Here is a 15,680-nt window from a genome sequence, read left to right as displayed (position 1 = left end):
GCGATGCGGAGTAAAAAGTGACGATAAACAACATTATGTCCAGACAATTTAGACCACAGTCTGGTGTAACCCTAATACTCTATAAAGTGTATTATAAAACAAGTCTTGCAAAGATGTAGCGATCAAATACCAAAAGAAGAACGAACCTTAGGTACGAGGACGACACCCTTAATTTATCCTGCACAGAAGAGGAGCCGAACCAAATGAGGTACAAGCTGGACACGATGAGCATATGATGATAGGAATATGGTCTTATGTTGAATAAAAAAGACACAAATCAAGATAATAAACCACACTACTTAATTCCAGTGAAATGGGGGAAGAAAAAGAACATCCTGGCTTAAGAACTAGAGCGAATGGTGTGAATATAGTAGTGTAGAAATATTTAGAGGGTCCGTCAGCAGGATCCGCAGAGCCATGATGATTTCCAAACAAAGTATAGGATGACTGCAACTCTTTTAATAGTGGGTATACATACTTAAGAATGCAAGGTAGAACGTTGTTACATGAAACATAATGAAAGAAAGCATGTTAAAAAGGACGAAAGCCAACATATTTACCGTCCTATAATGGAGAAAAAAATTGAAGAAAAAGTGGGCCAGGAAAGAGGTAAATGCTCATCTCTAACAAAATGTTTGATTATTTACTACTAACAACGGCAGAGTATGAAGATCAATTGGACGTAATTTTGACATAATTTCGATAATTTATTACGTAATTTTGACGTAATAAGCTCCATTCGGGAAACTATTGTTAAAAAATAACATTTTGGTTTTTTCTTTTAAGCGATATAGGTACGAGCATTTGATTAGTAGACTTGAAAATCGTTAAGAACACACAATCTATAGCTTATAGTACGACCCCGGTAACTAGGAATTTTAAATAAAGTACGTTAAAGTATAAGAAATATTGTAAAGTACGTGTAAGTCAATATAGTCTAGGGCTCTAGGGGCCACGGCTGTTTTGTGGCCGATCAAAGTATACGGAGTTTCAGAATCCTATCTATCCGCTGAATTCGAATTCAAACAATTCCAATTCAAGACAATTAAATTGTTTATAACAAATTCACGTCACTTCCGACGCAAAATCAAATTTGAAATTCGAATTCAACTGGTCAAAATATACAGGGTGTTTCATTAACAATTGTCTATATCGTAACTGGAGAAACCTTAGCACAAAATACGAAGATTTAACCCAAAACACTTAAGAGGAAACAATAGCGATCAACAGGTAGCGAAAACGCGTTCCAAGATAGCGGCTGTAATTTTGAATATGTTTTCGAGATATTTGGCACACGTATTCGTAATATAATAAAGAATGGCGGTACAGAGCCCAATTTGAAAAATATATTAATATGTGGAAATTACTCTGTAATTAAATACAATATTAAAAAAACGAGCCTGTACCGCCATTAAGAAGAACAAAAAAATACACTTTCTTCAAATAAACTTTTTTATCCGATGCCTAGATTTTGTGTCATTTTGGAACTACTAATGAAATAAAAAATTTTAGTAGTTCCAAAATGACACAAAATCTAGGCATCGGATAAAAAAGTTTATTTGAAGAAAGTGTATTTTTTTGTTCTTCTTAATGGCGCTTTTTTAATATTATATTTAATTACAGAGTAATTTCCACATATTAATATATTTTTTAAATTGGGCTCTGTACCGCCATTCTTTATTATATTACGAATACATGTGCCAAATATCTCGAAAAAATATTCAAAATTACAGCCGCAATCTTGGAATGCGTTTTTGCTACCCGTTGATCGCTACTGTATCACCTTAAAATATTTCTCCTTACCGAGATACAGAGTGTTTTATTACAAATATTCTACAATGATTTTAGCCCATTGTTCAAGCACCTCCTAATATTTTTTGTTCAAACTTGGCACACAGTTTACACATGTAAGGGTACTTTAACTAGTCTTAAAAGATAGTTTTCCGTTGTTACCAGAGGCGTGCTGTAGGGATATATACTTCATTTTCGCCCCTTTTCCCCCTCACAATCTACGCCACTGTCGTAATAATCATTTCAGCATGGTTTTTTTATTCCTTGTTACTTTTTACATAAATATAATCCTTTTGTCTCACTGCGATAAAGTAAGTAGTTTTCAAGTTATTTGCGTTTAAAGATAATGTATTCCATAAGACTATGTACTTTAAACTACATTTAGTCCAGAAAGGCACTGCGCATCCGCTAGGAAAAATATTCTATTTCGGATTTTTTGCACAATCTTACTCAAAAAGGACCCCTTTTAACAAATTTGCATGTTGCCAGGACCAAAAGTTGGTCAAAAATTTTTTAAACGTTTTTTTTTTGTTTTTTTCCTAAAATTATTTTTTTTTGCATGGAACAAAATTTTTTTAGGTTTTTTGGATCATTCCAAACAGAAAAGGTCTTTAGTGACTTTTCTCTAAAGTTGATAGTTTTTGACATATAAGCGATTAAAAATTGAAAAGTTGCGAAATCGGCCATTTTTAATCCTCAAAAACTATGTGAAAAACTGAAAATTTGAATGTTGCCAAGGTAGGTAGATATTCTTTAAACATCCATTGATGAAATCCCGAAGAGTTTTTTGCAATACAATATTCAAAACTCCTTTGTTTTTTAATTGCTAATCAAGCGTGCGCGACACTATTTTCCACCGTTGCATGTGTATGCAGTATGGTGCAAATGAAAGGAATAAATTTGTTATTTCGTAAACCGGCGACTTTAAGAAAAAATCCCGAAACAGGTCGATTTTTATTTTTAAGTTATGATATTGTGACATATATGGTATACTAGTGACGTCATCCATCTGGGCGTGATGACGTAATCGATGATTTTTTTTAAATGAGAATATGGGTCGTGTGCTAACTCATTTGAAAGGTTCTTCAATTCTCTATTCAGTAATATAAACATTTACATAATTATTTATACAGGGTGTCCAATAATTTAATTTTTTTGTCAATTTGCCAAATGATTTAATTTAATAAAAATTTTTTGGACACCCTGTATAAATAATTATGTACATGTTTATATTACTGAATAGAGAATTGAAGAACCTTTCAAACGAGCCAGCACATGACCCGTATTCTCATTTAAAAAAATCATCGATTACGTCATCACGCCCAGATGGATGACGTCACTAGTATACTATATATGTCACAATATCATAACTTAAAAATAAGAATCGACCTGTTTCGGGATTTTTCCCTAAAGTCACCGGTTTACGAAATAACGAATTTATTCCTTTCATTTGCACCATACTGTATACACATGCAACGGTGGAAAAAAGTGTCGCGCACGCTTGATTGGCAATTAAAAAACAAAGGGGTTTTAGATATTGTATTGCAAAAAACTCTTCAGGATTTCATCAATCGATGTTTAAAGAATATCTACCTACCTTGGCAACATTAAAATTTTTAGTTTTTCATATAGTTTTTGAGCACCTCGTTTTTGAGGGTTAAAAATGGCCGATTACGCAATTTTTCAATTTTTAATTGCTTATATGTCAAAAACTATCAACTTTAGAGAAAAGTCACTAAAGACCTTTTCTGTTTGGAATGATCCAAAAAACCTAAAAAAGTTGTTCCATGCAAAAAAAATAATTTTAGGAAAAAAACAAAAAAAAACGTTTAAAAAATTTTTGACCAACTTTTGGTCCTAACAACATGCAAATTTGTTAAAAGGGGTCCTTTTTGAGTAAGATTGTGCAAAAAATCCGAATTAGAATATTTTTCCTAGCGGATGCGCAGTTTCTTTCTGGACTAATTCAATAAAAGTATGTGTTTAATAGTATATTATTCAACGAGCATGTAATGATGGCTATTACTCACGATGATGAAGTTTGCGACACGAGCCGTAGGCGAGTGTCGTAATTCATCAGAGTGAGTAATAGCCATTACATGCGAGTAGAATACTATACTTTTTCTACGACCTTTTTTTTATTTTAATTAGTAAAAAAATATAATTATCAACTACTCGAGATTTAAATTATAATAATTTACAAGAATACCTAAATGCTATTGACCCCTAGTACGTGGATGAATAATTGGTTGCCTACTATTAGAAATAGTCAATATAGTTCTATTCGTTTCCGAAAAATTATAAGCTGAAATTTGTACCTACTGTCAATTAATCTAATAAATAGGAAATATCTGTTGTCGGTGAACGTATTTCAATAGTTATAATATATATTTACATTTAACTATATATAATATATAATAATATAACTCTACATAATATGTTATAACATATTTAACACAATATAACTTGAAAAATAAACACAATATTAGTTATAAATTCCAATTAACATAAACAAAATGAGCTAATGTCACTGTCACTAAAATAAATGATAAACGTCAAAAATTTTAGTAAACAAGATACAAACGTAAAAAATATACGGACATTGTTACAGTTAAAATTCCTTTAAAAATTTTTCAAAGTTAATTATTGATATAAATTACAATAATTATTGTATTAAAAAAAAAACAATTTTAAGTAATTTTATTTGCAGTTTATATACGATTAATATTAAAAGTGGCATGCGTCACTTAAATCTAACTTCAGCCCGTGAGCAATGACCCGTGAGTAACTTCAGCCCGTGAGTAATGAATTATTACTCACGGGTACAGTAATGGGTGCTATTATCTATGAAAAAATAGCGAATAATGAGCATATTATTAAACGGTCGTAGAAAAAATACATAGTCTTATTGAATCCGTTACATTAAAACGCCAATAACTTGAAAACTACTTACTCTATCGCATTGAGACAAAGGATGATATTTACGTAAAAAGTAACGAAGAATCAAAAACACGTGCTGAAATGATTATTACGACAGTGGCGTAGATTGAAGGGGGGAAAGGAAGTATATATCCCTACAGCACGCCTCTGGTAACAGCGGAAAACTATCTTTTACACTAGTTAAAGTATTCTAGCATGTGTAAACTGTGTGTCACGTTTGAACAAAAAATATTAAAAGGTGGGCTAAAATCATTTTAGAACATTTGTAATAGAACACTCTGTATCCCGGTAAGGAAGAATATTTTATTTAAGTGTTTTGGGTTAAATCTTCGTATTTTGTGCTAAGGTTTCTCCAGTTATGATATGGACAATTGTTAATGAAACACCCTGTATAAGAATACAATCAGAAACCCCGTGACTTTTGATAGGCCATGAAATAGTCCTGACCCCTGGACTATTATCTGTACATAGCCAGTTTATACCTGCATTTAACTTTTCCGTTTATTTCGAAATTTAGATCATTCGATAGAATATTTGATTTTGTGTGCTAGTTAAAGATATAAAAATCAAAGCTATTATTATAAAAACATGGCTGTGATGAATGAAAGGACAGCAAACAAAATACTCAAGACGGCAAATAAATCAAGTGAAGCTAATTGATGAACGCATGCAATACCATAGGAACATGCAAATGCCATGGTAGTCGGGTCACGGTACCAGGAAGTTCCCGATGTCTTATCATCGTCAAGAATGTGCCTATCGACTCTATCGACGGCATTTCTTGGAGCCACGTCACGTGAACTTCCCGCCAAACTATCGGAATCCGCGTCCGATTTTACAAATCTCATTACCAATTTGGAACTCTTCGGTAAATTGCTACTTTTGCTGGAAACTTTCGCTGTTTCGAGCACTAGTTTCGGCGATTTTAAACTTTCCAGCGAATCTAAATTATTCAAGTGCGAATCGTAACATTCCAACGCGCTATCGGACTTTAGATAATTGGAGGCTTCTCCACAAGAACTATTCGAATGAAAACCGGAACTACTTTCCGAATCATCGAGCAAATGGAAATGCAACGGTTTTCTTAAAATAATATCACAGCTAGAGGTGAAAGTTTCAGAGCTTTCTACTGGGTTAGTATTAACAGAAAAGGCACATTCTAGGTTTGGCAAAGCTACACACTGTTCCTCACCTGCAACCTCGTCAATTTCTAGATTATCATATATCGATTCCATCTTCGTCGACAATTCACTATCTTTACTTTCATTTTCTCGTTTGATCGGAAAGTTAATTTCATCGACTTTTTCTTTGAGCTCTTGGAAACTAGCGATGAGTTCCGCTTTGTGCTCCTCGAATGGTGAAAGACTCTTCACTCTGTCGTCCATACCAGCAGATACGATACCATCTTCTAGGTTTATTTCCTTATCAGAGGATAGATTTTCATAATCGTGCTCAGATTCGTCTTTGGTGCTCGCTTGGTCTCTATGTTCAAACCTCGACATCACCATAGTAGCCGACTCCGTCGTTATTGGCTCTAAATCGATATGTTTCACTTCCTCTTCTTCGTTTTTTTCCAAAGTTACCAACTCACTACTGTCAACTACGTTTTCTAGCAATTTCTTTGCCTGTTCCGACACTGCATCTATCTCAGACAACCTTTTATTTAAAGAATTTGCCTTTCTAGCGTTTTCGTTATCCTTTTCCTCGCTAAGTTTTTTCAATTCCTGAGTTATTCTTTCCGTAGTTTGCTTAGCTTCTTCTGCCAACGCGTTCAATAAGTCATCAAAAGAAGACGAAGCTGAATCCTCGTTCATATACCTTTTATCCTCTAGCGGTGACACGGGAATTGGGGTAGATTCCTTCGGTGATCTCCTTCGTTCAGGTGTCACACCTCTAGGTGGCTTCGAAGACAAGTTATCCCCTAACCTGGGGGACACTCGCTCATCGAAAGTAACAGTACTTTGCCTCAATCCATTCAAAAAATTGAGTCTATTTTCTTTATGGGTGTCATTGGGATATAAGTAAGAGGAAGCGTCTGTGTCACTCATAAAAGCCTTTTTGGTAGCAGAAATCTTATTCTCTTTCTCTTTTAACACTCTTCTAGCTATTTCCATAGCATCAGCGATGTCAGTCAGTGTTTTAAACTCATTTTCAACATCACCGTTATTGTTTCTCGAAGACATTGATCCTGAACCAAGAATATTTCCAATGTTCGCGGACATCGACCTTTGAGCTCTCTTTTTCTTGAAGTAGCTCAAATTTGCATCTGAATTATTGTTACTAAAATCTTCACTGGTTAGAGGAGGTAATGCTGGACCTTTGTTTGAATCTTTACGTAGATTTCTAAACGCCAAATCGTCCTTTACAACGTCTGGTATCTTTTTATGTTTAAACGATGGTTTGTAGATAGTTTCTGGTTTTGCGTGCAAATAATCGCTATTTGCAGCAGGCGTTATTGGTCCCAGTGGAATTCCGAAAGGTGGTTGAGGATCAATCACTTTCAAAAGGTTATTTGAATGTTTCACATTCCGATATACCACGTCATCTAGTGTTATATCGGGCTCATTGTTTATGGTAGTAGGCTGCTCCATTTCATCCTCGTTTCGATTAAAAACAGGAGATCTCATCAAGTAACTGATTTGGGAAATTGCGGACTGAGGATCCGCAATTGTATTCGCTCTATCTTTGTTTAGTTTTCTGTATGCCATATCATCCAGTTTCAAATCTATTTTATTTTTCTTCGACAATCGCTTCCGTCTTGGAGAGTCTACAGTGTCAAATGGTTCGTAACTAAAGCCAGAATCACTTAAAGCTCCTCTAGATGTATAACTAGGGTAAGAATCCATCAAATCTTTAGACAGGTGTTTCATTTGTGTTTCCTTTTCGCGTTGTTCGGCTCTTTCGAGCAAATCCTCATCTCCTAACCTCAAGCTATTATATATTGTCTCTAATTCATGTAAAGCCTCTTCTAAATTGGCAGACTTCCGTTTTATATCTTCTTTGCTAACAGTACCTAGCATAGAAACGTCATCTTTCAAAGGTACTTCAACGACCTCGAACTTTGGTGAACTGAACTGACTAGAACTGAGTTTCGTCTTATTATTACTGGGACTGATTGAGTTACTTTCGGTTTGGATAGCACTGGGAAGGAAGACTTTTGTTTGTACGTGTGTGTGACTAGTAAACATCTGAGGACTCTCTGAACGAAGATTCTTGGGCGGCAAATGTTTATTTAATGAATTCTGACGATCAATTTCTTTCCAGAAATTTAGTGCTTTCTGACTTCCAGAATTGTCTTTATTAACATTGGTTTCACTGGTCGTTTTATTTCCTGTTTTAATAAATATCGGCTTTCGGCTTCTAGGTTTTTTATCAGTTAAATAGTTAAATTCCTCAGCAGGATTCTTGGTTTCCTCAGGTGGCATTGTTAATTTATGCGAACGTGTGAATTCCGGAGTTGTGGATGATGGTCGACATTGCAATTGAACACTCAGACTGTTTCTAGTTAGCTGGTCCTCTGATGTAGATCTATAGTTGGGATGAAGGTTAAAAGAATTAAACTTTCTTGGATTTTGTTCGCTGTGTAAAGCATGGTTAAACGATTTTGATTTGGTATGTCCAGAGTTGTCAAAATAAAACGTATTTGGTCTACCGTTATCAAGATACTGATTACCGTACGTTCGATTTGGATCTCTTGGGGGTGGGGGAGGGGGTTGTCTTAAATTGTTAATTTGAGATGTATCTATGAGGCTCAAATTCCGAAATCCTCGTTTCGGTCTCATGACTGGGAATTGCACATGGAGTATTTCTGGCGAAAATTCAGCTGATGGAGCTTTGTGTATATTAGCATCACAAGAAACGCTTCTATAATCAGGAAAGAATTTTTGAGTGTGTTTTTTAATGCTATTATTATAATCGTTCATGGATTGTGGAGGTTTGTATGAAGGATTACTGGTGGAATTGCTAACTCTGTATCTTCCATTGTTAGCATGACTAGGAGGAATCGTTGTTAGTCCAGAACTTTGAGAGTTCAAACTAGAAAATGAAAGTTTATGATTGTTTTCCGGAGATACTAAAGATTTTGGAACTAGAGGACTCCGACTCGGTGATCTAGCACTGTCATCTGAGTACTTCCAGTTCATTGGAGAATTTTCTACGTCTGATTTTGACAGTCTTAAATAATTATGAGGATTTTCACCATCACGTGAATGTCGTTTTAAATATCTTTCAGTTCTAGCTGCTCGTGTACGCTTGCTGTATTGTTTCTCTATCTTCAGATTTTCCTCACTGCGGATTTGTAGGGAACCATTGGAGTGTTGAGATTCTTCCTCCGAACTGCTGCCATTTTTGGAACAAGTTCTCCTTGCTTCAGCTCGAGCTTTGGTCAGTTCCTTTCGACTTTTTCTCACACTATCTACGGAACCAGTTAGTAAATTGTTATTAGAAGATTGATTTAATGATTCTCGGCTAAAGTTTTGGCCAGAATCAGATGGAGGTATTTGGGGCAGGGCTCTACCTATGTAATTCGAAAAGCCTGCCGTAGGATCTGATAGTACGCCGACATCTTCCCCGTAGTTATATCCATTATAGCTGAGTGAATTTCTGGAGCCTGGGTGAAGAACCACGTGGTCGAATGGGACTGACGGCTTAACATTCCGTTTCTTTCGAGTTTCAGATTTCTTTCTCCGTCTTCCGAGGAAACCTTTCTTCTGTACATCTTCTTCGCTAGTGCTTTCGCTCTCTTCTTTCTTCTTTCGTCGAAATATGCTACTTATGGACCATTTCTTGTCTTTTTTGTTAGACTTTTCGGGAAAATCGTAGCTGCATCCTAAAGTTCGTCGTTGAAGGCTGGGCGAATGGAAAGGTTCAGCGGGATCTTTGTATACAACTATATCTTCGGTACTGTTCATGATGAAAATTTCGTGAACATCTTTGGCACGGATATTCGAATATGACGACCAAGTCCTTGGTCTACTGCTCACAGTCTGAAACAAGAAAAAGCCAAGATTAGAATTTATATACAGGGAAAGATACTAGATAATATTTAATATAACCAGGGCTTTTTATAAATCAATATGTTTTAATGTTTTCAGTAGGAAAAGAAAGATAAAGTACCACCCATAGCTCTAAAGATGGATTCGTAAGCCAAAAACGCTTAAATAGGAAGTAAATATTTAACAAACTTCAAAAATACATTTCTTTTTTCATTCACTCATTTACCATATAGTCCAGAAAGCCACTGCGCATCCGCTAGGAAAAATATTCCGATTCGGATTTTTTGCACAATCTTACTCAAAAAGTACCCCTTTTAACAAATTTGCATGTTGCCAGGACCAAACAAAAGTGGGTCAAAAAATTTTTAAACGTTTTTTTTTGTTTTTTTTTTCCTAAAATTATTTTCTTTGCATGGAACAAAGTTATTTTAGGTTTTTTGGATCATTCCAAACAGAAAAGGTCTTTAGTGACTTTTCTCTAAAATTGATAGTTTTTGACACATAGCGATTAAAAAATTTTTTTTTGTATTTAATTTGATGGCTTCGATTAAAAATTGAAAAATTGCGTAATCGGCCATTATTAACCTTCAAAAACTATGCGAAAAACTTAAAATTTGAATGTTATCAGGGTAGGTAGACATTCTTTAAACATCGATTGATGAAATCCCGAAGAGTTTTTTGCAATACAGTAGTCAAAACTACTTTGTTTTTTAATTTCTAATCACGCGTGCGCGACACTATTTTCTACCGTTGCATACAGTATGGTGCAAATGAAATGAATAAATTCGTTATTTCGTAAACCTGCGACTCTAAGGAAAAAACCCGAAACAGGTCGATTTTTATTGGTATGATATTGTGGCATATATGGTATACTCAGCGCCGGTTTAACCAGGGGTCTTTTGGGTGCTGTAGCACCGGGCGGTTGAAGGTTCTAGGGCGGTACGCGCGAAGCGCGTGCTGTTCCGAAATTATATGATTATGGTAAAATAAAATTTGCATACAAATCCACATGATATAATAATAAAAAATTTTCTGGTTGATCATTAACTTGAAAACTTAACAATAATTTATAAATAAATTATTATTATTAACGTCGACGTACCTATATGGTTTATGCACTGTGTTCAGTTTATGTTATCTAAATGTCAGATAACGTACAAACATGCCGCGCGCCGTAAAATTATATCATTTTACAGCGTTTAAGAATATAATTAGACCAGTAAGAATCTGTTTTTAGGTGGATGTGAGAGGTGGCATTCAGATTTTTGCGGATAAAGTTAGGTGATAACTTCGTTAATAATAATTAATTTATGCTCCTTCTCAAGTATGCCCGGAACATTAATAAAAAAATAAAATATTTAAAAATTTCAAAACTTTTTCGTTTTTTTCTACTTTTTTTGCTTATAACTTAAAAACTATTCATTTTAGAACAAAGTCCTATAGGAATAAAACAAAGATAATTCAATTTTATATCAGATGCGATTTGTTAAAAATGTCTTAATCTATCACCCTTGCTTCAAAATAGCAATAAATATAAAATAAGGGGGCAAAACAAACCTGTCCTTATTCAATTATTTTCCATCACTTAGGTTACACTTGGAACCTTCCTAATTCGCTTAGAAAATTTTTTTAATGTGCTAAGACCGTACACCAAATTTCATTAAAATTAACTTACTAGATTTTGCATAATAATTTTGAAATCTAAACTTTTTTAAAAAATTAAAATTTTAAAATATTGCACAACAAAAACTAGAACATACAAAGATTTGTCAATTTTTTTACATATAAAGAAGTACTCCACCTATCTAATGCACTTTACAGAATTGAAATCGGATTATTTAAACAGCCTCAGCAATGTTTTAAAGTTATAAACAATTTTTTGGCTTATAAACAAATAGCTTTGTTTAATAATAAAAAAATTAATTTTTAGCAATGCAAATAATTAAAACCGGTATAATTTGACAAAGGTTCCAGGATGTGGCCGACCAATTGGAAACACTATCCACTGAGGCCAATAAAATAGGTTTAAAAATCAATATTGGTAAAACCAAGTCGATGAGAATAAATGCAAGGAACAACACGCTATTTAATATCGACAACAAGCAGATTGAAAATGTGGAGAACTTCACGTACCTTGGAAGTGTCATAACAGAAAGTGGAGGTACAGAAGACGATATTCGTATGAGGATACGAAAAGCTCAACAAGCTTTCAGCATTCTTAACCCTGTTTGGAGGTCTGGAGAATATACTACAAGGACAAAGATCCGAATATTCCAGTCAAATGTTATGTCTGTTCTACTCTATGGATGTGAAACCTGGAAAGTGACAAAATACCTTACAGACAAATTGCAGGTCTTTGTTAACAAATGTCTACGAAGAATTGTTCGTATTTTCTGGCCAAACACCATCAGAAACGAAGATCTGCTACACCTGACCCAACAAAAGAGGGTAGAAAATGAAATCAAATACAGAAAGTGGGGGTGGATAGGTCACACACTCCGAAAAGATAGTTCCAGTATTGCAAAAAATGCCCTAGAGTGGAATCCCCAAGGAAAGAGAAAAAGAGGTCGCCCAGCACAAACTTGGAGAAGATCCATCATGGACGAGATAAGAAGTCAAGGAAAGTCTTGGAATGAGGTGAAGGCCCTAGCGCAAAATAGAACCCGATGGCGCGTTTTCACTGAAGCTCTATGCTCCACTTAGGAGTTCAAGAACATTATGTATGTAAACAAATTAGTGCTGTGTCCAGGAGGGGGTGCTACGGGCTCCTTTATTTATATCGACTTACCCAAGTTTTTTTTATGTATTTTGACCCGTAGAACACGAATTTTTTGGGTAACAGTTGATCCGGATGTCGATAAGATTGTTATAAACAAAGAACTTGAGGAATTACACAAAATCGATTTTTCGCAAAATAAAACATTTTTTTGTATTTCTTGGGTAATTCTAAGCAAAAAATGTTCTTACAAGTTTTTTCGTAGGATGCATAGTTTTCGAGATAAACGCGGTGGAACTTTCAAAAAATCGAGAAATTGCAATTTTTGAACGCGAATAACGTTTGATTAAAAAATAAAATAGCAATTCTGCTGACAGCAATTGAAAGTTTAAGTCAAATTATACCGGTTTTAATTATTAATTGAAATAAAGTTAAGAAATATTTTTGAGCCTGGGCGCGGCATCCATATCAGCACCGGGCGGCAGACTGTGTTAAACCGGCACTGGGTATACTAGTGACGTCATCCGTCTGGGCGTGATGACGTAATCGATGATTTTTTTAAATGAGAGTAGGGGTCGTGTGGTAGCTCATTTGAAAGGTAATGTAAACATTTACATAATTATTTATACAGGGTGTCCAAAAAATTTTATTAAATTAAATTATTTGACAAGAAAAGAAGTAGAAGGACACCCTGTATAAATAATTATATAAATGCATATATTACTGAATAGAGAATTGAAGAACCTTTCAAATGAGCTAGCACACGACCCCTATTCTCATTTAAAAAAATCATCGATTACGTCATCACGCCCAGATGGATGACGCCACTAGTATACCATATATGCCACAATATCATAACTTTAAAATAAAAATCGACCTGTTTCGGAATTTTTCCTTAAAGTCGCCGGTTTACGAAATAACGAATTTATTCCTTTCATTTGCACCATACTGTCGGTGGAAAATAGTGTCGCGCACGCTTGATTAGCAATTAAAAAACAAAGGAGTTTTGAATATTGTATTGCAAAAAACTCTTCGGAATTTCATCAATCGATGTTTAAAGAATATCTACCTACCTTGGCAACATTCAAATTTTCAGTTTTTCACATAATTTTTGAGGGTTAAAAATGGCCAATTTCGCAATTTTTCTAGTTTTAATCTCTTATATGTCAAAAACTATCAACTTTAGAGAAATGTCACTAAAGATTTTTTTTGTTTGGAATGATCCAAAAAACCTAAAAAAACTTTGTTTCATGCAAAAAAATAATTTTAGGAAAAAAACAAAAAAAAAACGTTTAAAAAATTTTTGACCCACTTTTGGTCCTGGCAACATGCAAATTTGTTAAAAGGGGTCCTTTTTGAGTAAGATTGTGCAAAAAATCCGAATCGGAATATTTTTCCTAGCGGATGCGCAGTGGCTTTCTGGACTAATAAGTGTGTACAAAAACATACATATCAGTGTGTACGAAAACATACATATCAGTCTTTTTCAAAAATATTATTACTTAGATATAAATATAAAAATAATTATAAATGACATATCTTTTTTGCAATTGTTGCGTCCTTATCGTCTATAGTGTGTTTCACTTTTTCCTTTGGGCTAATCCATATGGCTTTTATGAAGTGTAATCTAAAATTAGGCAGCCGAGAACGGAATCTGAATAATGCTAGTATAAAAATAGAACCCGTCTGCTAAACTTATTGTAGTGATGTAATATATCATCTATTTTCTTATTTTCTATTCCTAGATATTAAGTGAGATGTGAGAGACTAAAATTTCAGCAGTGTGACTCAACTTTTTTTGTTAGTTCTCTTTAGAGTTAGAGGAATTTACGAAACCAAGCCAAGCCTTTAATCGCTAAATCGCTATTGGTGGGCCTTCAGGCATGTAAACAGCGCTCATCTGGAAGTAAAGTGTCACAACTCAAAATAAAAAACTTTTTCAGGAGAGACAAAAATGGATTTTTTTAGATCTTAATTTCACTGTAAGCTTTAAATAGTAACTTCTAAAATTTATAACGTAAAACGAAGAATATGGATAAATAAGTGAATATTTTTGAATGTATAAGAAGCAAAACCGAAAATCAGCTATGATATCTGATTTAACAAAGAAAAAGATCAACATTTTGAGTTGTGTCACTTTTCTTTTAAAATATCGATAACTTTTTTAAACATTAACTAAAAATACCTAGGACTTTTCTCGAAATTCAACGTTTTTCGTGATAAATAACGATACGTTTACGTCGAACGTCAGAGCATAACTGAAAAGTGTCATTGTTCCGGAATAAAAATATTCATTTTACAGTCAAATTAATAATGACACTACCGCCATCTTACGAAGTTTGAAGTAAACATTTATGTGGCACTTTTCATGGTAAAAGTATAGGATTTTGGAGTCAGTTTAACAAGATAACTGGAATTATGCATTTTTTGTGTTGTGTCACTTTTCTTCCGGATAAGCGTAGGCCTGGCCCCTGGACTAAATAGTGTTTAGCTAGGCATGACTGACATCTCTTAAGTAAAAAAAAAAGTATGAAAGAAATTTTTTTAAGAAACGGTTTTCTTTAGTTACAAGTGACTAAAATTAAAAATTTAAAAAAATCAACTAAAAAGCAAAAAATAAAAAAACTGTTAGACAAATTAAATATACAAAAATCTCACACATTCGGTAAAAAATTTAAAAAATCTAACACATTCGAAAAGTTCTAACACACGTGCGAAAAGTAAAAAAGTATCTATCCTCAAACCGTTTAGATTGTGTTAGATTTTTCAATTTCTTAACGAATGTGTGAGATTTTTGTATATTTAATCTGTTTAACAGTTTTGTATATTGTGCTTTTTAGTTGATTTTTTTTTAATTTTTAATTTTAGTCACTTGTAACTAAAGAAAAGCACTTCTTAAAATTTTTTTTTCATATTTTTTTATCTTTTAACTTTTAGTCTTACATTTTTCAAACATTAAAATATATCGTCATGTTTAAAAAAAGGATGTATGTGATAGACATATTTTTTACATTTATTTCAACATTTGATACATACATTGTACATTTTCTGTAATTTTTTATTCATTTCTTAAATCAAAATCATTATTTACACCTATTACAGTTTTCGCAGTCTTTCCATCTCATCTAATGCTTTACTATTGCACGGTTTAGACCCTGTTAATTTCCACTTCATCCATTAAGGGCTAATGTTAATTGCAGCACGAAACGTCCCTACCGATGGTTTTTCTAAGACTACGT

The 15,680-nt window shown here is 33.9% G+C and overlaps 1 protein-coding gene across 7 annotated transcripts in view; it reads right to left on the bottom strand.

Moving 5' to 3' along the window:
* Positions 1–15,680, bottom strand: part of LOC126880622 (supervillin-like) — a 668,543-nt gene that overhangs the window by 454,350 nt on the left and 198,513 nt on the right. For all 7 annotated transcript variants that reach the window (XR_007696656.1, XM_050644630.1, XM_050644629.1 and 4 more), the window contains exon 2: positions 5,924–9,716. Coding sequence is in view for 6 of the 7 variants with exons in the window: in XM_050644629.1 (XP_050500586.1) it covers positions 5,924–9,716 (3,793 nt within the window). In the remaining variant the exon portion in view is untranslated. The remainder of the gene's footprint in view (positions 1–5,923; positions 9,717–15,680) is intronic.

This window comes from Diabrotica virgifera, chromosome 2 (assembly GCF_917563875.1).
Source record: "Diabrotica virgifera virgifera chromosome 2, PGI_DIABVI_V3a".
Lineage (NCBI taxonomy): Eukaryota > Metazoa > Arthropoda > Insecta > Coleoptera > Chrysomelidae > Diabrotica > Diabrotica virgifera.
This window is presented reverse-complemented; position numbering and strand designations above follow the sequence as displayed.